Source organism: Bactrocera neohumeralis, chromosome 5, assembly GCF_024586455.1.
Source record: "Bactrocera neohumeralis isolate Rockhampton chromosome 5, APGP_CSIRO_Bneo_wtdbg2-racon-allhic-juicebox.fasta_v2, whole genome shotgun sequence".
NCBI classification, from domain to species: Eukaryota; Metazoa; Arthropoda; class Insecta; order Diptera; family Tephritidae; genus Bactrocera; species Bactrocera neohumeralis.
The window spans coordinates 1,610,124-1,633,997 of NC_065922.1; the positions used below are offsets into that span (position 1 = coordinate 1,610,124).

The 23,874-nt window shown below is 39.3% G+C and overlaps 1 protein-coding gene across 5 annotated transcripts in view; it reads left to right on the forward strand.

Annotated features, from left to right (window-relative positions):
* LOC126760222 (uncharacterized) overlaps positions 1 to 23,874 on the forward strand; it is a 52,729-nt gene that overhangs the window by 19,868 nt on the left and 8,987 nt on the right. Inside the window, exons 1-2 of one of the 5 annotated variants that reach the window (XM_050475683.1) lie at positions 3,637 to 3,889; positions 4,956 to 5,790. The exons of 3 other annotated variants lie outside the window; for them this stretch is intronic. In XM_050475683.1, the coding sequence (XP_050331640.1) occupies positions 5,139 to 5,790 (652 nt within the window). In that variant the 5' untranslated portion in view covers positions 3,637 to 3,889; positions 4,956 to 5,138. Of the gene's footprint in view, positions 1 to 3,636; positions 3,890 to 4,955; positions 5,791 to 23,874 lie in introns of those variants that run through there. One more of the 5 variants, XM_050475682.1, reaches the window with a different exon arrangement.

Below are 23,874 nucleotides of genomic sequence, written 5' to 3' on the forward strand. Positions count from 1 at the left end.
CCGCATTCCGAGGCGGCTCTGAACTAGTACCATTAATTTCTGACACCAAATATTTTTATTTAAAGTTTGCATTGCACTTCTATCATATTTTTAGTGTTTTCACTGAAACAAAAATCTACCATATCTCAAACTAATTAAAGCTGTATCAACAAAGCTATTCTATTTGAGTCGAGTAGTCGGGTTTTCACTGTAAGCGTATAACACAACCTAGCAGGCAGTAATGCTTCATTATTTCATTTGAATTTAATTGCTTTGCGTCCAAAAACTCCGCCTGCAACACCACAGCCTCCGCCAACGATAGTCGTCAACGCATTCACCGCAATCGCTGACAGCGCTACACTGTCGTCGTCAACATGCCGATCTTCAACAGTCAGCGTCGCATTCGCCGCTCTCAATGCCGTGTGTTTATATGGTACTCGTTCCGTTCGTTTTGTTTTTGTTTTGATTGTTTTTGCAGCATAAATTTGCGCATTTTTAGAAAGGTAGTTTGCGATTTTCTACGCGCTTTTACGAGATTGTCTGCATGGCTGTCTCAAAGAGGTGTCCAATTTTTCCTTCTTTTCTTTAAATTGTTTCCAGCTCTATTGGTGCGCCAAGCGGTATTAGTTGGAACAATACGCCGCCTGCAAGCGTTGTTGCCTCTTGTCTTGTGTTGAACAGCGCATTCGCTTGGACGGCAATATTCAAGGTGTTCACTTGTTTTGGCATTATTCGGCACTTTTTGAACTGGCTTTGCTTTTCTGTTGATTGCATTGCAATTTTGTGTTTTGACGGTTTTTAATTTTGTTTTTATGCAAATTCGCACAAAATATGATAATTTGCACTTCAGCTCACTTCGTTCCATTTTTGCAATGGGCCACGATCGGACTTGTGTAGTGTGCAGGTCAGTTGACGTTTAGGCAAGATTTGAGCTGATGTTAGTATGATGACTGTTGGTGGATAAGCTGCAATGAACCCGGTCGACTTTGAGCTGTCAGCCAGCGGTCAAGCGACAATCTTTTGTTGCTGCATAAAGTTAATGAAATGAAGGGTTGTTATTGCGGCTGTTGACAGTGGTTCGAACGATTGGCGTTCACTAACAGTTGACAGGTGGGTGTAGGAGACAATGGCCATCAGCATAGTTTTTTTAGGAGTTTGGCCGCCCCTGAAGACGTGTAGCCGGTTAGTACATTTACTCAGTACGTTTATTTTTGTGTTGCGTACTGTCTTTGCAGCCTTTCGCTTTCACCAAATCGTGGCCTGTTGACTATTGTCACTAACGCATCTATCACTGGCATCTGCAGTAAATCAAGCAAACAACGATTGAGGGCCAAAAATTGTTTTTGTAGTTGTTTGTATGTCAAGTTTGTCTAACTGCGGACAATGTATATGAAAAAAAATGGTGGAAAATCGCAGAAACATAATCGAACAAGGGTCGACAGTTGGGTCACTTGTTTGCCGCAGTCAGTCTCACTTTGTTGCACTTTTATTCGCCAATTACTGATGTCACGATATTCACCTAGCACGCAGCGCCAATGCCACAACCGCCATTAACAAAATTTACAAAAATGTATGAAAAGGTAATAAATGAACGAAACTCAGAAACGCAATGTTTGAAGTTGGTTAATAAATTGGTAATTGCAACCACAGATCCACTTGCACACAAATAATTATAAGAATTTGTGCGCACATAATTAACCAACTGACCAATTTCCGATCGGACGCTGAGTGCTGACCGCCAATTACTGCAGTCAAGATCACCATCAGTCAAACGCTGCACGCCCCAAATATGCGTCAACATGTAACATTCAAATGGTAGCAACCGGCAGTGGGTTGTGCAGCTCATTTGCCACAAAATGCAATTACTTCATTCGATATTATAGAAATTGCATGGTAATTGGGCATATAATAAGAAGCATTGCAAACGCTTGGTTTTAACCTTGTAACTGTAAGTGTATATGTATGTGTAAGGAGGCCAAAGGAACCAACTAGTATGGTTTCAGTTAATTTTCCATTCCTCGGCACCTTGTATACTATGAAACATAAGATCCTGCTTTTATAACAGAACTCATTGCCTTCTGAGCTATGGATGTCGCCGAGTTTTTATAGGGAGGATGTGGAATGTTCAGCCGGTGTTAGGTAGTCCTTTGAGGAATTATGAATGATTTATAAGGTCAATGTTCGGGGAAGAAATACTCTTCTAACAGAATAACCGGTTACCTTTTCATTGAAAGCACGTTTTTCGTTTAGAGGCAGGCTTAGAGATTCTTGAGAAACATTTAGGCAATTAAATTATTTGAACATGATTCGTACTACCTAAACTTTTCGGTGTTGGTGTTCTAACGTAAATCAATTACCCAGTTACACAAGGCCACGATACATCAAATCCTGATGTCGATGTTGTCAGTAGTGGAGAGAACCACCGAAACACAAATTATTCTATAAAACCGTGTCATTTAGTTGGTTCCGTTGTTCAGACTCTTATATACAAATACCAACTGCATACATAAGTAAACGCATTTTTATGCCCTTTAGTGCCTCATATGGATAAGTAACTGAAAGTCTTCCGTTGAAACAAATTACAAATTGGCAGAAGTGTTACATACAGGTGCCTAATGTTATGATCTTAACCTTGCTAACCTTTATAATATGATATTTATCTTTTGTTGGATTATTCTAAAGTTTCTCTGATAACTTTAACGAAAGCAAATACATAGGTAAGTAAGTACTCAGTTCGATGACGGAAGTTCATTATTATGTGAGCTACTGTACAGTTCCTTGCGCATCAAATTTCAGCGTATCAAATTTCAATCAAAAAAAAAAAACACTAAAACCATTAAAAACTACTTTTATATTTGCATGAAAAAAACGGAGAAACATTATATTCCTGCCAATATCGAAAGTAATATTTGCTTATGAGTTGTATACTCGCCTTTGGTGTTCCGTTATTCAAATGAGTGCATACACACATTTACGAACAGTCATTTAAGGTTCCATGCAAGCCACTTATTTGGTAAATAATCCTTGGAGAAAAGCGTAAACAAGAGCTGTCTTCGCCAGACTTGTAGTCGGTATTTGCAGTGGAGGCCACTGACTGAGGTGCAAACAAAGTTGATACCTCGGTATACATTTTTGGAAGTGTGGAACTTGAGTGGATTGTAAAACTAAAGTTTCGCAGGTGTGCAGAGAGCCAAAACATCAGAGCAAGCTTGCAGTCGGCGTTCAGCGTCGCGATGCAGTACGCTTCGAAAGTGCAAGCGGTGTTTATGAGATTAATGCAGCATATGTTCTGTCGCCGGCGGCGTTGCTTGCAATCGTCGATTAATCTACAGTGCAAAGTTCACTGTCGCAGCTCAGTGTGAACCTTAGACACGTTAATGAAATAGAAACAAGTAAAGTAATATTCTGACACTCAAGAACAGAACCAGTGAGCGAGTCATTGGCGAACGTTTTGTGGGAGATGGTGGAGTTGGGTCACCACTGTCAGCGCAAACGAAAGCAGCAATTAACAACGTGGCAGCAACACGTTTTAGCTTTTAGTGCTGCTTCATTGCTCTGTGGCTCAGCGGCTCTGATGTTGTCGGCTGCAGGCGAGTGCTTTCGCTTGCCTCGGTATACTCGAACCGAACGCTGCGTCAGTCCATTCAGTCGTTGACTGGACGTGCTGCCGACTACAACGTGAATTGACTGTGTATCGCCATTTCGTGGTTCCGCTCATTTGAGTTTTTAGTTTTACCTTTTTAGAGTTCTTTATTTGTTATCTATAGTGTCTTTGCGTGCGCGTTGATTGCGGTTGCATACCTCTAAAATTGTTGTGCTCTTGTGAATGTTAGCAGCGCATTCGGCAAACCAGTTCGCCTCTGCTTCTGGCGGACGGACATGAATTGGTAGATGAGGAATCAGTGCAGCTGTGAGTGAATGTTGGAAACGCGAAGCGCGTCGAAACGAAAGAATTTATGAGATGTTTGGGAATTATTCTTATTGTTGTTGTTATTGTTTGGTGTTATTGGTAGTGATGATGTTTGTTGCTTGAATGAAATGTGGTTGCCGTTGCACATCTACTACACGTACCTGTGTAATCAATGCAAAAACAAAAATACATCATTGTGGAAGTTATTCGGAAGAGAAATAACAATTAGAACAAGTGTGAAATAAAGAATACATTTATAATATGCAGATAAAGTATACTCGAATTCAAGTTGGATTCTTGTTTCCACATAAAATTCATCTGTGCGCAGATCGCGAAGTACATTTGTAGTCTTTGTTGTTGTTTGCGTATGGTACGTCGGTCTTCTGTACTTTTGGTCGCTGCGTCGAAGTGGATTATCTGCACTGCTGTGTGTAGTATAAACCTCATGTAATAAGAAATACACGTAAAACAGATTCCGAAACAGAAACCAATAAACAGAAAACAAAAGCAATTGACGGCATTATAAAAAGTGAACTTCGGTTGAATAAATCCAGCTGGAACCTGCATTGTTCTCATTCTTGATTTGTTCGCTTTCCCCTCAACGATTGCTGGTTGCTCGCGGTACATTGAGCTGCAGCCAGTGGTCAGGTTGGACAGCAGTGTCGGTTATCTATAGGTTGTTGCCGAACGTTCGATTAATCTGTTAGTTTTCAAGGCAAACGGGCAGTGCGTTGACTTGGAACTCATATGCTACATCTCGGATCTATATTGAATTGTTGTCTCGCTGCAGTCGTTTAGTTGCTGCGCTGTAATTCTGTACCTGACTGCCATTTTCGCACTTGCCACGCTGCACGTACACAGATCACACGGCACGTCTTCCTTCCCTTTACCATACTACTAAGGATAGTGATGCGTTAAAGCAGTTCAACCAGGTGCACCGGAAGAGTAACAAAAATAACTTGCTGTGCTACATGAGCATTAAACATAATTGCCACTTGCCAATAGCATCTTCGATAACAACAACAAAACTTTTGTTGACCATGTAATAAATTTATAAAATTATAAGTGTTTTCCGCCAGTGTACTTTGTGATATATGTAGATACTACATAATATATTTGAAATTAACCACACTCAACTCAACTGATTAGTTATTTTCTCAAAGATATCGGGCGTCGTTAACGCGCCCAAAATGTGAACATTTTTTGTAAATTTGCTGTTGTATGTATTAGGCAAAGAAAAATATTGTAAATGAGTGATTATAAATGTGTACAGCGCGCAGCGAGCACATCCGCTGCCCGTGCTACCTCCACCAGCAAGCCAAGCAAACCGTTTTGCTCGTTGGCCTATCTGGCTAAATCCACAGCCGCCATAAATAGCAGCAGCGATGTTAGAATTCTGCAAGGCCCTGGCCAAAACAGCTTTACCGATCCATCGAGCCCACCGAATGTGGCAGCCACAGCGAAAGTGAATGAACGTGGTTCGCCTGGGCTTCCTACTGGTACTGCAACAGCAATCAGGGAGCATGGTGATAATAGCCAACAACCTAACGAGGCTTCGTCGACTTCGCGTATTGCTAATGGTCAGTCCAGTAACAATTTGCCAAGCGAGCAGTCGGACGGCATCAACCATTCACGCAGTATCGCAGAGGTTTTCGGTGTAATCAACGAGGAGGACGCCACACCCACTACCGATCAGGTGGATGCTACTGATGTGCGTCGTCCATGGGAGCTTGGTGCGCACAATGGCTTCGTACGACGCATTCCTCCTGCACTAATGACACCCGCGAATGCACAAAATGGATTCCCGCATTGCTCTAATGGCCTGCCTTCACTGTCCAAGTTGAATAGCATGGACTGCTGGGACTATACCATCGAATTGGAATGTCTTAACGGTCCGCAAGGTTAGTAGTAAAGTGGTAATATTCCGTTAATATATTTGAAAAGTGTAAAACAACTGGAACAAATTACAAAACATCCCAGGGAAACATTTCCAATCTCTTCCTCTAAAAAAGAAAAAAATTACCTCAAATATATTGTTTATATTTTTGCTTTCTAAAGTTTGTCCACTAATTAGATTCCCGTCTTTATTTACTACCATTTGGACATTAATAAGTAGCAAGTGGTACACAAATAAAAGAAATAAATCAGTTTAGTTAATTATTGCATATAAAATTGTTTTGTTGTTGCAAGACCGGACGAATAATGCTAAGCGGTGGCCCAGTTTCCGTGGCCTTTTGTGAGGTGCGCAGATTGACAGCTGGGAGCATGTTGCAAACACCCAATCGTTGCCGCGGCATACCGACATGAAGTGTTAGCATATATATTTGTATGCTTACTTTCTGCTGGGAGTGTCTGAGCGCTTTGCTTTATTTTATGTACATTCCAACAAAATTAAATTATTTTGCTATAATTCAAAAACTGTGGGAATATTTCCAACATGAATTATCGCCAAATAAGACTTTTTTTGTGTTGAGCATTTCTATGAATTCATGAATAGTCAATGCGGCGTAAAATGCAAGCATTGCGTTCCTCGAAACGTAATCACTGGCGGCCTGGGCGACACCTCGCTCCGAGAGTTTTAATATACCTACGTGGGATCTCGGTGAAGCAAAGCGCACGCGTGCAAAGTCGGCACTCAGTCTTCCCTCGTAATGTTAATGATTACCCATGATGTTACAACAATTATATAATTTTTATATATTCGAGTTGATGTTGAAAGTGCATTTGTTAAACATATTATTTGAATATTACTAGTCGACTATTTTCTAGCAATTACTTAAGATTTTTAAATTTTCTCATTGAATTAATTGAGGTAATTACCAATATACATATGTGGTGTGTGATTTCATTAGCCAGTCGCCAGTCGCAAGTCGCAAGTCGACTGGGAGAAATGTCACTTTGAAGTCTTTATCTGACAATACGTTGACCCCCAACTTACTCGAACCTTTTTATTGAAGCCATTTTATCAGTGCGAGCGGCTGTACTAAACTGACAATAGAAAACACAGTTTAGAGAATATGTTACGAAATACTGACAAGAAGGTAACCTGACCCAATAACTTTTAGTTCACGATTTGCCAAATTTACAGTTGTAGTGCTAGAATAAACTGTAAACCAGAGAAAAGTATATTCTGCTGATTTAACGAATGCGTCAAATGAATAAAATTTGCGGTTTTATTTAATTTTTTTATGTAATTGTTAAACTACTTATCTTTAAAAATTATTTAATTGAGCAATTGTTTGGTCGAGCCTTTCTATACATATGTTTCGATTAACGGCGTGATGAATCATCAAATTCTAGTTTTCTTCCTTTGCATTCCCATTGCATATATTCATGGTACCCTACAATATTTGGGGATCTATCTTATATTTATCTATATTTTTAAACTTTTATGGCTCATGCTAGAGAATTGAACCACCTTTCCATTTCTGACTGGTAGTTTAAAGGTTGTTGACATCGAAAGCAGAGTTTTTAAAGAGCATTTAATATGAAGAGCTTTTGTACATACATAAATATGAGTGGATGGGACGAAGAGTTTAATGAGCAGTAATTATTGGCGAAGTAACCCACGGGCCACACATGACTGCAAATGGAGACGACCATGCGATTATCCGCTTTTGTTGATGAATTTCAATTAGTGGCTGCAACAACAACATATGTACATTAAAAGCACCTAGAATATGCCGACGATTTCCTGTTAATGCTGACGAGAAAGAAACAAAATTCAGAACGAAAATTGAAAAACAAGTCACACTAACGGGAATTCATTGAGTAATTATGGAGCTTGGACTTAGTTTTAGAAATTTATTTATATATAACCATATATGTATGCTATACATGTATGCCCAAATTTCATATTCATACCGGGCATTTTTCTGGTTGCTCTCTTTCTTAATCTAACAGTTAAGTGTGAACATTGTAATCAGCGAATTTACGTAAACAAATTTCGATAAGAGTGAGTTAAAAATGGCATTGCCACTTAGGTATTAAACTCCAAAATAATCAATGCTTTTAATTAGCGGCAATAAAATGCGTTTTATTTCAAAACTTATAATTTGCAAATCGTGTAAAGTATTGTGCTCTGGGAAATCTGGAATCACAAGCAACACTTCGTAGCTACGTTATCGCTAATCGGCTGTGGCTCCACTGTGTGTCTATGTGTATGTTCATTTACTTTTCTGTCTTCACATTTGAAATCATTAATACTGCATTCTAAACAACCTAAATTATTAATGATAACAACTTAATTTCAAAACAAATTATATTTTGTGTTCTTTGTATGGACAATCGCTATCTCTTGTAATTTTTCTATGTTTTAAGATCAATTACAAATCTAACGGAAAACAACATAGCGACAAAAGCTTCAAAATTTGGAATGCTAATAAATTATTTTTAGCTGCGTTGAATGAATTGTAATTGAAATTGTAGTTTTAATTGAAATGTGACCGCTTTCGACCTCAATTCTACTTTATTATGTGTTAAACGTTCGTGTTTCTCTTATTGATATGCTAAATACAGGGTTGTATTCGAATGTATGTACATTGCTATGTACTCACAAAATTGAAAATTTGTTGGCTATTTGATTCTTTCAATTTTCACTTTTAGCTTCTATCATTTTTTGTAATTCGTAAGTTGTTGTTGGGAGAGAGAATCATATATTATCGCATATCTGATCTTTTTTGATTGTTTATTTCATCACACACCCAAAACGGCGGTGAGAGTGCTTTGATGTAATATTTATCAATATATATAATTTACCATATAGGTACTTGGCATCCGGATGGTAAATAGTATATAACATAACTGACATGTCATTACGCGTCGCCAGTTGTAAAATCAAGCAAGGATAGGGCGATAAAAAACAAGCGAAAGCGCCAAGTCATCGGGTAGAGTTGGTCGAAAAGTCGTGTGCCGCCGTCATCACTGAGCAACTAATTTATTTGAATTTCACAAAGGAATATTATTAGCGTCGATAGCAGAAGTGATAAGATAAGAAGCATTACAAATCGGTGCAGACTTTTATACTAAGCAAACGTCTCGAACGAGTCGAAGCGAAGACTTGCGGGTTCTTTCCAGTTTATACATATGAACATGAGTATGCACGAATTTAAAGTGGAGCGATCGAAAAATACTAAAACAAACAAAAATGTAGTGAAGATGACCACGAATGAGGCCAAACAATTACATACTCGTATGTTTGTACACTGGATTTTTCCGAATTGAAGTGATGAAGGTTTTGTGAAAATGAACAGACGCAGACATTAAATATTGCTCACTCTTGCTTTCATATCTATTCATATTTTGTTTTCCAAAGCAATTGGGTTGAGGAACCGCTCCGCGCTTCAAAAACATTCCAGAATGTGACACCGTTGTAATCGCAATTCACTCATCATTTAAACGAGAAACAGTAAAATGTTCGTAGCAGATTACAATCAGCAGTTAGTTATCATCTTTTTGCTATTCTTTTGTATAAGTTTTTGTGGCTCTGAGCCAATTTCGCAACCTTAAAACCTGCTCGCACGCTCATAATTCCACTGTGAAATAAATTTCGATTTTGCAATCTTCGTCTTTGGTTGTTGTTTACATGATTTAGCGTCTTGATGCAAGAGAAAATAGCTATAGAGCGTATATTGTCTTGGCAGTTCAGTGAATGCCAATTTATTCCCTATTTTACTTTTTATAAATATGTACTGATAACGTAACTGTCGTTGATTTATTGGGACAGCAAAGTCTATAAGTAAGACTAAGTAATGTTCTATCCATAGTGTTTTTTATATCCAATATTGATGTGTAAAATATGTAATTTTCGCTAATTTATAATGATATTATCTTCAGATCTTTCATATGAAGTCGGTGTCAAATTTCCAGCGATCTCGCCAGTTCAGCTTTCTTCCAGACTAATGTTTTGCAAATAACTTTTGAATATTGATAGATGTGCAATTCCTTCCAAGCAATACCTCATAAATAACAAGATTGATTTGCCTGAGAACAGAGCTTTATTTGATTCACTCATATCCACATTTGCACTTGGGTAGTAAACATTTGACCGTTTATTTAGACTCTTCGATATATTCAGTGTTTGCATTGCGTGCTATCTCGAACAAACTCAACTGCCCAATGAAGTTTGGAATTTGCGCCGCCGTTCGGTTTTATTCTCCGCTGACGCGCAGTTGCTGGTGTTGTCTCTTTTAATCAGCCGAGACGTCGTTGGAGTCATACATTGAACCGTTTAAATAGTTGATAATTACTTAAATAGTGTTGATAGTAGTTGCTGTTTAATTGACTTGCCTCTATTTGCGTTTACGTAAGTCAACGTTCGTTGCTGGCAATGTGTTTTTTCACATTGTCAGCGCATAAGGCGCTCCGATTGCAATATGAGTTAAACCGGCCATTCAATGCACTGTTAACTACGTACACCTGTCTATGTATGAGCGTGTGCGTGCGTGTCGGGCTCAGTGAGACCGCATGCTAAGGCGCCACCAATATGTCGTTTTATAAGAGAAGCATTAGCCTAAGCGGTGACCTGAAAATTTAATTTTTTTGGATTTCTATTGCTGTCAGATGACTTTTAGTTAGTTGGTTCGTTAATAGGCAAGCATTTTCTTGCAATTTTAGTGATGACTAACGGTCTTAAAGGAATTAAGTGCCCGATATACGTATGTTATATAAGCTGCCGACTATTCAGTCGAATGTTTATAGAACAAGGAATGTGCAAAGGTTTTCAGAAGGGAAAGATCTTCTGGTACCAATAACGGCATGTGTGTTTCTCATTTTTTTTCCAGTTGTCTTGGGAGTTCAGTAACAAGCTTATTATTCAAAATATATCTATCCCTTGACGAGTGCTTTGTATGGGTTTCAAGACGTGTTGTGAATGCTTTTTCCTTACTGAATTTTAGATCTCCAGTTTTAGCTTTTTTGTTCTTAAAGAATTTTCTTGCAGAATAATAAGAAGAATACCAAGATTACAGAGGAAATGCTTTTCATATTTGCTCGTGAGTGAACGCATGAGGTGCTTTAAGGTGTTTGCGTGTTGGTCCAGAGTCATTTGGCCTGGAGCGCATGTCTAGTACGTACTCGTGCATTCATATGTTTATCCGCATGCGTACTAATCTACTAATACGAACTGATACTACTGAAATGTGTGCCACCGATTGGGCATTTAAGAAACTAAGAAAATTTTCCCAAGAGTGTGTGTATGTAAGTTCATTCAAATTAAGCCTATCCCTATCGATAGGGGGCTCAGAGGTGAAGCTATCATTTGTTGTGCAGTGCTGCTATAAATATTATGTTTAACAATTATATTTCTTGAACTTAAACTCTACACTTATAGCTTTACCCACTTATGTAATTGCGTTTGAGATGAATGCATTGCCTTGCAGATTTTCTAAATTGTTTCCAATGCAACCATTAGCATCTGAATTTCCAAATCGGTTAATTTACGTTGTTGAATTAATTTTCAATTCCTGAATCTACTCAACCGCATCTAATAAGTATTTATAACTGTCTGAAGCTACTGTTGTTGCTGCCGGTGTCGAAGAAGATGCTGGGCGTGTTCAACTCGTCTGTGAGAGTGCAGCTGCATCGCGGTTTTATTGCGTGAGGAAACCACTGAATTTACCTACAATTAAAGCTTATACAATGCAACACATGAGAGTCGATGAGGCAATTACTGTTAAAAACAAGTAAAAATTCAAAATTAATCAAATTAACTTTAATGAAATAAAATAATTAAAACAACTATTGCTTTGAATCTTCGGTATTTCCGCGAAGAGTCAAAGGGGTAAAGTTTTGTGGGTCAATGCACGTCTCTGTCGACATCGTGCTGAGCCAAAGCGAAAACTAACAAAACAGACACATCTAGATACTTTGTGATGACACATGACGTATTGTCAAAGCAAAGCTATATCCAATAACAAAAATCGATTTAACCTCTGCACAACAAGAGTTAGCCATGCAACTGCTTTATTACTCTTTTGCGGCACAAATTTGCATTTTCGACAAAACTCACCGAATTCAAATTTCACCGTCACGTTGTTGCGCCGCATTGTGACAGTAGAGTCTTTTGAATTTACTATATAGCAAGTATTGTATAACGGGTCCATCAATATGTACATGTGTCAAGTTGAGTTTAGGATTGAGTCTTATGACTGCTCCATCAGTTTTGGATATTTTCACTGATTATAGTTTCTTTGGTTCTCTGTAACTGATCGAGACCTAACCCAGATAAACCTCAATAGTCTCCTAATGATAATTATTTTATTTAAGGGAAATATGAGGTCGACTCAACTGTTCCTATTAAAGTTGATTGTAAACTGCCTTGTGGAAATATTCAGTTTCTCCAACCATTGTTTAGTGAGCATAATTAAGCTTTTAACCAATTATCTCGGTCGAAGAAAATCCTTTTCTTTTATCTCAACGAATATTCAAATTGTGGAATCTTATAAATGTTATGCTTCCGCGTTTGGCGTTTGCGATCGAAGCTCTGCCAAACGGTTGACCCTGTGCCACACGTGAGTTGGGATCTCTGGTTTATTTGGCGTCGTGCGTTGAACCAATGTGTGATGCGAGTAGCGTCTCAGATTCAACTTTCTTATGGAAATCCAGTTGCAAAGAGACTGCAAATAATGCGTTCACATTGAATGTCATTTGTGTGTTTTGTCTGATTTTGATATATGAGCACATGTTATTATGGTTGTCGCAGCAAAGCCGATGCAACAATGCATGCAACGAAATGCGGAATGAAATATGACAGCGATTTACATGATTGCCTCTTTTTTCCGGCTATAAGGTTCGAGCTACCATATGGTGAGTTGAATTGCCTCTCCTCAACCGCCGTCTCACCCATTTGTCTAATTCGAGGCTGGCATATTAATTCAATTGAAACGTTTTTATTGTCGCATCCGAATGCCATAAAAGTGAAAACGAGGCGTGGAGTCGCGGGAACAATACTTAGCCAGCGGCAGTCGGTATGTCGCGCGTTAGGCTTAAGTTTTCCACTCCAAACTCCATGTGTCGCTTCGTGGAATGCTACAATGCCACATGAGATATGCTTTAAACGGCACTTAAAATTGTTGGCAACTTTTCATTGTGTTCATTTCTCATTACAATTTGTTATGCTTGCGTTAAAAGGACAGACGGAGCGTGTGACGTGTGACGTGTGTGCATTTTCACCTGTGTCTTATAGCTTTTCAGGCTGCACTCATTAATGTTATCTTTATCACCTTCATTGTTGTTGGGTCGGGTGAAGCTCACTTTTGATGGCGTGAGAATACTTGCTGATGGAAGCCTTTGCGGTCGGTTTGGGGAAGGGGGCCTTTACTGTATCCGCATGTGCGTGCTCGCGTGTGTATGCTTGTTTTAAGTTTTTTTAGCAAATGTATTTTTAATTGAGACATCATTTCTGATTATAACCGCGTTTTTGTTGCTATTTTTATTGTTCTTCTCTTACTGACGTGGTGGCGAGCGGAATATTGCACTTGTCGTATTATACTAACGAAAGAAATGCAAATCACTCAGGCTGTGGCTACGGTTGCGGCGGTCGAGTAAAAGTGAAACGCCAGGAATTCAGGTGAAACGAACAAAAACGCTGACAATGAGCGCAGAAAATGTGCAAACGGTCACTTCCATGTGCGCTCGTTTTGGCGTGAGTGTGTCGATGTTTGTAGTGTTTGGTTGCATGCCGCATGCACGGCATTTTAGAAATTGTGTGAGCTCCTGCTCCAGCTGGCGTTTTATTCCGCCCACATGAACACGGCGAAAAGTACTTGGGCACAGAGAATCTTCGCAGAGACAGTGCGCATTCCGTTGCATGCGTGATTCATGTAAAATGCATTGCGATGTTGTCTAACCGTCACGGCCATTCCTTCTATGTACCTCGCTCTAGCATCAAACTAACTAAGATTCACATTCATTTTCGAGTAACTTGGCAGTTATTATGACCGTTAGCCTATTGATGAGCCATTTGAAGTTTGGTTCTATAGCGGTCACACACATACACAAAAATATTTTCATAATTAAGGAAGCTTTATATGATATGTGTGTGCACGTATTTATTTCGTTGGAATTTTTTGTTCGACTGCATAATTGATGACACACCAAAACTATACAATGGCGTGCGTGTTTTTCAAGTTTAATATCTTTAGCTTCTAAAGAAAAGCCAATACAATTTTCATAAATTATTGTCATTTTCGAAAGCGTTTAGAATTAATTTTGAACAGATTTTACTTATACCTATACTTATACTTATACTTATACTTATACTTATACTTATACTTATACTTATACTTATACTTATACTTATACTTATACTTATACTTATACTTATACTTATACTTATACTTATACTTATGTATATACTTATACTTATACTTATACTTATACTTATACTTATACTTATATACTTATACTTATACTTATACTTATACTTATACTTATACTTATACTTATACTTATACTTATACTTATACTTATACTTATACTTATACTTATACTTATACTTATACTTATACTTATACTTATACTTATACTTATACTTATACTTATACTTATACTTATACTTATACGTAAACTTATACTTATACTTATACTTATACTTATACTTATACTTATACTTATACTTATACTTATACTTATACTTATACTTATACTTATACTTATACTTATACTTATACTGGCCGCAGCTTAGATGCGAAATAACGGTTATCCTGCACCGACTAAGGTCAACGTGATGTTAGAAGTCGCTTTTGTGGCATCGGCGATTTTTATTGCTTTACCTGCCTATTTGCATTAATGAAGAGCTAACAAATTTGTGTGCAACGGTTCGCTTTATTTGAAATATGTCGAATCGCTGATAAAAAATTGGCAAATCAGCAAAGAAGAAATCAGCAAAGAAGAAATCAGCAAAGAAGACTGCAAATTGGGAAATGTGTGGTCGCGACGGCTCCTGGTGGGTTGGTGGCATTCTGCTAAAACTTGCTGCGTGGTTCACTGCAGGTGCGTCAGCGCGTACATTTTTGGCAACTTGGCCACTTGCTGTTGGTCCAACTATATGAAACCAGTTTTGTTGCTTTTAGGCATTCCCCCAATGATGCTGTCACTCGTGCGCACTTATAAAAGAAGCGCGTCTAATTTGTGTGCCTCTTTTTAGAAAATTCATAAATAGTTTTGGCACAAATTCGAAGAGGTACATCTTTTCCTGACCCCCATCGTTGATGTATGGACAGCGATCTGTTACGTCTGGGCACTGGTCGTTTCACCAGAAAACTAAATGCTGAAAATGCTGACATCGTGGCCCCCTTCTCTGCCATTTGGTGCGTCATTCTGTCACTCGAAAATGGTTACGAAGAAAGTTGAATTGACCTTTTTGGCGATGATGGGTGGAAAGCGCGTTTGGCTTGCTTTGCCCACCGACGGACCAACACCGCTTATGATTAAGCCTTCAGCGCGGACTTGTCGCGTCCGAAAGTGGTTACTTGGCAAGATTAAATATGTTGGAAGCAGTTAAAAGAATATTTAGTAGTGTGTGTGGTAAGTCTTGGTAGCAGCAGCGCTGAGCGGTTTGTTGCGGTTATACCACATCTTGGGAATATTTTGATTCCGAATTTGAGGCTAAGCTCATGCTTACACGCTTATCATTGTTTGCTGGCGAAATTCCAATTCTTGCGTGCTCAAAGACTCATACGATTGGTATGAAAGTGCCAGGCTAATCTATGACGCTCACATTGCCGAGAACTGAAACCTGCTCTTTGCACCCAGTTGACTATATGTTCCTTAGCGCTGTGCAGTTAAGCGACCACAGAAGCATGTAGTCATTTTCTTGTTTGTGGAGGAAAGATGAGACTTCAGACAACTTAAAGCATGTTTGAATGCGCGTATACGCGCTGTATTATGTGCGAGAAAATGTGTGAGGCATGTAAGCTATGCTTTTCCTTTCTAAACTGGCATCTTCAATAGTGAGAAAGTGACATATGAAGTGACAAACGTCTTTTAATCAATAATTAATAACTTCTTTTTATTTCTATTTTAAATAATGAACTTAAATTAAATATGAATAAGGAATTTAAACTTGAACGCAGTGGTCTACCAGCTGAACCAACTGGTCTTTTTCTTCTGTACCTCCCGTTGCGCGTACAGTTTGCGCAGGAAATTTTCCACTGTTGGCTCAGGATTAGCGCGCTTTGACTTGAATCGCGTCTTGCGCTGTATCTTGCGCGTTCCCTTGCGAATTTGCTTCATTAGGCGCCTAACGTAGCGATTAAATTGTTTCATACTTATCAATCGCGCCTCATCCACCTCGCTTCCGGACATCATCAAATCATTATCAGCGCGTTGCTTGTTCGCCTTCCGTACAGCCAAGTCGCCATCTAACGCTCTTTCGGCTGGTATGATGTCTAATTTGGTGTAAGTCGACGCAAGTGGTCCATTGATAGGCGAGAATGCAAGAATGTAATAGCCGCGAGAGTTCAGAGCACGAGATCCCCGTTTGCGGTTAGTTCGTGGCTCTACTTCCGCCGGAACGTCTTCGTTTACTGTGGCGTCTGCGCTTTGAGAGTTCTTCTCGTTGTGTGCTCCCATTGCTTGCGACGGGAAGGATATAATCTGCACCAGCTTATTTATATCCTCATCACTCAACGCGTCACTGTTTTCTTGCGCTCTGCTCTCTATACTACGTCCCAAACGTGTTGTCTGCATCGACGATGCTGCACCACCTGCTGCTGCACTAACATTCAAAGCCTCTTTGTTGATATCATCATGCAACATAAATAACTCATTTACGTCATTGTCATTCACTGCCAACTCCATAATTTCGAATTGAGGTTCTTGTGGTAGCACCGCACTTTCCGCATTTGGTACTGTTTTTTCATGGACTTCAGCTTCTTGCCCTTCAATCGAAAGTGCCTGAGGTATACCAATAACACCCATATCGGACTCAGTGTCTAAATCAGCGGCACTGGTTGTAGCAGCTAAGACCACAACCAGCAACCAGCAGTACGAAACGCAACGCACTGAATTCATTGCTTGATTTTTTCACGAATGTGTTACGATCAATTAACACTTTGAACGCTCGATTTGCAGGCGAAATCCAAATTAACTAAACACCGCACAGAAGTCACGCTAACTTTTATACCTTCTGGTCTGCTGTGCTGCACCAGAGCTTAGTGTGCAAAGATGCCGGTGGAATTTTTGTCAAACCATCGCGTGAAAGCAGCCAAAGAGACAACGGGCTTGTTGTTGTTTTAAAATTTCACTTTTTTCGGTTTTTTTTGCGTTGTTTTTGCACTACGAATATGTGTTTTAACTGCCTTCTGCCATATGTCAACCTCAACAATATAGTGCACAGGACCGTGAATGCGAAAATCGGCCAGAACCAATCAAATCTAAAATCGACAAAAAAAGATTTTGCCGTTGCTTGTTTAAGACTTTGGTAGAATCGTTTAGAATGTTACCAGCTTTTTTGTTACATAAAGTATAATACACATATCACACAAATACACAGAGATGAATTAGTCATTCCACTAAATTCCGAATGCAAATTGAGCTGGGGTTTCTCAATTTCTCTTTCCATTTCTTTTTCGTTGAGAGAAAAGGAAATCGAACACACGCACACACTAAAGGCCGGAGTCATTCTCGGGGAACTCAAAAAAAAAAAAAATACATTTGAACACTATACGAGTTCGCTATTTTTGTAAATCAGTTTTGAGCACTTTTGTCACCATTACCGGAAGCAATTAACATTAAGCCGATCTCCATTGGTGTCGTATCCACGTGAGTGAAATTTGTGCCTTTCTCACACAAACATCAATTTCAAAAACATATCACACCAGTCAATGGTCGAAGGCAATTTACATACATACATAAATACTTTACTCATATGAAGCTGAAGCTAAAACCGGTACATTAGCTGGATGCCTTGAGAGCTTTCGACTCTTGCATAATTGGTGCGTATAAGGCTGAGTGGAATGATAGCGTCTTTAGTCTTAGCTAGTCAGTGAACTTTTGAATAATCACATCCAAATGGTCATAAGAGGAAATATGAATTTGTTTCCAATTAGTCGATTTCATTTGCTGATATTTAAATGAGTTTGCAGCGATTACGACACACACAGTTCAATTATGGAAAAGAAATTTGATTTCTTCAACCATTTAATTACATTGGTTGTCTAAAACAAATACACTGACATACAAAGGTACACAGTTACTAATATAATTAAAGGTAAAGGCTTGACTCGCAGCTATCGAATTTTATCGGTGATTTCATACGAACCATTGGCTTATCTAGCATCCTCTGTATTCGTAGATAAGTCTACATATAAATTTAAACTCTGTTACGAGTTATTTATTCAATTTGTTCATTTGTACCATACCAGGATTCGTCACAAGAATTGAGTCATATGTAGTTTCTTCGCATAACACCGTCTCTTCTTGATGATTGTGCTCCGTCTTTCAGATGACAAAGTTTGCAATATGACAAATGATCGAACGTTTTTGTTTAAAAAGCCACCAGCCGAAAATAGCATGTCTGGGTAAAAGTCACATGTAATTAGAAAGTTCATACATTTTTCGCTTCTTCACTCTTCTTCGCACACCAAATAAATACATAACCTAAATGTGAACCTTCGGTGTGACCCAGGTAATTAAGAATGGAAATCGATATTTACAATATAATTAATTTCGAGCCAGACGAGTAATCACTTTATGTGGCAAAAAAAATCACGATATTGTTTGACCTAAACCCGAAAAATCGCTCCATTAATTGCCAAATAAAAATATGTTTCTATCTAAAATACAGACATGTTGAAGGTGGTCCTAGAAAACCTCATTATTTTTAACATACGAAATAACAAGGTAAATGAAATTTAGCAATTTTTTCACCTCAAAATGGGTTAAGTGGATGGGATCAGCAAAAACGAAAGCATATGCTGCGGCTTCATGGTAATAATTAGTTCCATTACTGAACTAACATAAACAATTCTTTGTATTAAATGTTTTTAATAATTAACTAATGTTACAAAATCGCTGCTTGTGCTACTTTGTAAAGCTCTCATTGAAAGTTTGTTATTTAATTAATTAATTTCAGTCCGCCAACTGCAAGTCATTTAAGTACATATATACAAGTAGTATAATCATTTAAGTAAACATACCGTATATATCATAAAATCAAATAAAAGAGATACTTTCACAAGGCAAGTGAAATATTTCGCAACTTTATTATAATAAACGGAGCGGACGAGATTTCGGATATCGGATTACTTTAGGCTAAATATGTTTGACTTATCCTTTAACGAAAAAGACTCCAGGTTTAAGTTTCAAATGTATGTATTCCAAAGAAAATGCGAGTTGTAAGGAGATACAATTTAAGATTTTCGATGCGTCAGTTAGTGAGTGGCAAAAGGATACTCTTTTACATAATTACATGGTTATTTGGTTTTTTTAATTCCTGTTTTGTGTGGAAAAATCTTTGAGAGATAAGGAAATAATTCGAATTTTTAGGTAACACCAAATATATGGAAAAGGTTCGACCATTCACCTACATGTATTTTTCTATATACTCGTACATACTTGCTGGTAAAAGAACTGTGGAGTGTATTGTAATTGCTTATTCTAACGGTAGTTAAATACCGCGTTAGAAAGTTCTGGCGACACCCATCGATTGGAAGTTTGCATCAGTTCCCATATCTTTCAACGAGTTTGCCGACGACCCCATTGGCGAAATATACAAGCGAGTAGCAGTGGGTTTGCAGAGTTACCTCAAGACTACAGCGTTATGAAAACACTTTGTGGCAAAGAATAAACGGTAAAACAATGTATAAGGCATTTAATGGCATTTGCGCATGCGCGAGTTTGTACATGCATAATTTGCTAGTTCTGCGGCTCATGTGGACATGCTGCATTATGTGCGCTTCGAATGCAATGGAATGTGGCCTGATTGGGTTTCTTTATGGCCCACCGCTCGATTTTCCATTTGAATGAGTGAGAATAAGCGTGCTTTAGCTAGAATGTCATGTGGTGATGTGTGAGGTGTTGCTTGGGAGTTCTTGTGCACAAATACGCAGAAAGTGTTGCAAGCTGGCACACGCCCACGAAGCTCGGTATAATCGTTTGGAAAAGGCAAATACACTAGGGCGAAGACTATATGTAGCATTGTTGTTTGCTATATTGTCGGGCCTGCTGTATATGTGTTGACACTCATCAGAGCTGGGCAATAAAGTGAACGCCCGCGTGGGACGCACATGTCGGATACATTGCGCAATTATGGAGATACCGCCGCCATCGACGTTGCAGACTGTGAAGTTTTGCAGTGATTTCGATTTAATTACGACATGTGACTTGCCGGATGAAGTGTAGTGGATTTGCTGCTTGGAAGCTTTATTGTTGGGCCCAAGCCCATATAAAATGCTATCGAATACGCTGACGCCTATGACTGTTGGTAGGTCAGTGGCGAGTGTAGGCGAGTGTAGGTGATACTGATTGATTGCACCGACCAGATCAATTTGTAATCATAAGATAGAAAAGTACCTATCCTTGCTGCCAAATCGGCATCCGAAAGATTAGTCTTTCAACAAAAGCCGCTTCAGCGGTTAAGCTGCCACCGGCCACGTGTCGTGTGGCTTGCCACTATTGCTATAAAAGCAGTTGTTTGGTGAAAATTGATTGCAATACCATTCGAAAGGAAAAACCAAAGAGAGGAACGCGACTTGAAGCGGTCATCCCCATATTTCCATGGTTTGCGTGAATATTGGCTCCATATGGAAATCCTTTGCCATTCACCGCGTTCAGCGCGTTAACGTGTTTCCTTAATTTGACTTCAATAACAACACAATCGACAGCGGCTCAGCATCTGCGTCTGTGCGAAATGGTATGGTGAAAAACACGCACCTTCAGTCGCGCCGATTTGTACTTTCACTTTCACATGCGCACGTACATACATAAATCTATTAGGTGTAAATGTGCACAATGACAAAATAGCGCGTCGCACAGGTGTTCGTGATGGTGTGCATAGCGGAAGATGCATACGTTGGGCGGGGAGGGCGATGCGCGGCGAGCTCTTGTACGAACTCTGCAATAAAATCAAAGCGCGCTTATTACGTGCGCACTTATGCCTCAGTGACAGCATCTATTATGAAATCCGCGCATTACGCACAACAGTCAGCGATAAACGGGACGCAACGACCATAGCGCTGAAGCAATAACCACATTGATGGTTTAACAAAATGCCATAATAATTCAGTAGCTCCTCAAAATGTGCACGACGCGCCGTCGCGTTAAAGAAAATGTAAGTAGCGGCTTGTTGTGGCGAGAGGTGCGGCACGTTAATATTGCATACGTAATTGCGGAGACAAGGAAAACAAGATTTATGGATGCACATAGCCTTATACAAACTGCTGGCATTAAGCGATGCCCGCAGCCCACTGCCCTCCACTCGCAACCCACGAGTACCTCAGGTGCATGTGAAACCACTAAATTAAATGCGGTCTCCTTGACAACTTGGCTGCTCAGTTAAAATTGACAGAGTGTTTGATTTGCTTTTGATTGGCAAGCCATTGCGCTTGCAAAGCCTAAAGAAGTGTCAGTACGCTCCATAGTGCGTGCCGCAGTCAAGGTGAAAAGATAAAGGCTCTGCAGCTCAACGGGCGAGAGCACTTAGATAGCCGGCAGCCGATAATAATGTCTTGTTGGCCGCGCCTCATGCGCAAATGTGTTGCTTACATGCTTGCGACTGAGCACAACACGGATGGGCTTAATTAAATTGACTTCAATGCACTTTTCGTTCACTTTTCATTTCAGTGGCCGGTTGCGTTCCGCCCTAAGCGAGAACCGAACCGAAGGTGAGACGAATCGGACTAAATGCATTCCTCTCTTTGTTTTCGCGACAGACATTCGGATAGTTCGCAGTTGCTTGAGTCTTTTACTCTCCAGCGGTGATGGAACAATATCTAGCACATTAGCTATGAAAATTGATAAAGCGGCTGCATATTCATTTTCTTCAGCGCTTACCTTTGATCAGGGCGCTTCCAGATGCATGTTGCAACATGCGCTTGCATCTCTAGGGCGTGTTTCTCCACGTTCGTTCGTTTTACTACTTTCATTAATCATTGTCGGTTAATTGTATCTAATATGCTTAGCCTTTGGTGGCTGCTTACACTCCTGAGACAAATCCAAAGTCATAAAATTAACAAATAACGGCATCATGTACTATTATGACGTGTAATAAGCATGAAAGGTCACATACAAGACTCAAATTTGCGGCTTCCACATCTCTTGTCTGCTTCGTTTTGCTGCCTCTCACACACGCATGCACACAAATGCACCTATGCACGCGCGCCTCTTTCTTCGCTGTCGCTTGTCGTATTTCCTTAGTTTTATCGACATATGCATATGCAAGTCTCGTTAGTGTCCACGGTGGTTGCCAAGTGTGGCACGATTAAGTGGCAACGCGCGCAGCTCTGCTGTCGACGATAATTGTGTGGCCTGGTCGGTCGGACCATGGTCGGGTGCGCTGTGTAGCGGTCACCTGCGAACGTCGCCGATGCAAGTCGCATTTGTTCAACTCACTTGTATTTGTGGATGTGTGTGTGTATTTGTAATTGATGCCGCAGTCAGTCGTTAGTGGCAAGTGATGATACGCAGGTTAAGAAGTCGCAATGAAATTAAGTTGGAAGTAAATGGAAAATTTAATTGCTGATAGTTTGAATTTCTTTTTATTTAATTCGCAAAATTTACGAGTGTTTAAAGCATCGCTTCTTCACATACATATGTACATACAACGAGTAGGGAAAAATATGCAAACACCTCTCTGATGGGTGGGTTAAAAAATAAAGTATGGTTTGTAATGCTCGTATGTGTTTATGAAAACTCTGTAGAAATGAACACCTGAATAGTTGTTCATGGCATTTGCTTATCTTTGCCTGGAAAGTTTATTGAAGGTAAATGTTTCCCTCTCCGGTGTTTTTATTGATTACCGTTTGACATTGGTTTAATAATAGTTTTAACTAACTTTTTTTATAGTTCTGCCGTTTTACAGACTTGTATTTAACAAGTGGGTTTGAACAGTAACCTTTTCGTAATCACGTTACCGGTAGCGATCACTTCTATTACTATATAGGATAATTTGTTTAGCTTTTAAATAAAAGTTTGCTGAAAGGCTTGGAGTATTTCATAATTTAATGTTCCTTAGAAGTTTGACTCCTTTTATTTATTTCAATAAAAACCTATCTGTTGCGATGTAGTAAACTAATTCGAGCTTGTTCATTACGTTGTTTGTTAATTAGTGTACAAACCGTGTTGCTAGACAGAAGGCATAAATCGTTCAGAGGGAAGCGAATAGCACGGCTTTGGTAAATTAATTTTTTTGTCTTTCCTCGGTTGAAAATAATTGAATTGAATTCCTTTGAATAGCTTCTTTTTTGAAATACGAACTTTAAGGCCGATGCATTTTAAAACTCACTTTTGCGTGGCCACCAATCCACAATGAAAGAAGACAATAAAAGAAGAACAAACCTATGAAGCTGTTTCCCACATACATACATACATATATCACTATCATAGCTATTTTTTCCACCTCGAGAAGCAATCAACTTCCTAACCCCATAATTCGATCTTCAAATGGTTTGAATACACACTTGCACACATACACGAATAACAAATAAATGACTTTGGATTCCTCCCGCGCCCCATTTAATTAAACAAACTCAATTAACCTGCATATCTGAGAGCGGCCGCTCCGGCGGTTGTTGGGGGAAGTTATGCCGTCTGCCTGTGTGTGGCTCATTGCAGTCACATTTTCGTACCTCGGCTCTTCGCCGAATCGGGTCAGTTGGAATTCTCGCTTGAATGGATTTACGAAAACACCGGCATGGGTTGGCGAACTCTGTGGCTGATATTTGGCGTTTTCGGCTTGGCGATGCAGTGGTGTGTGCTCGTATGACGCCGTGTACACCGTTGGAGTGTAGCTGACCTCTCATATTTATGCGCTCGACTGCAGTGAG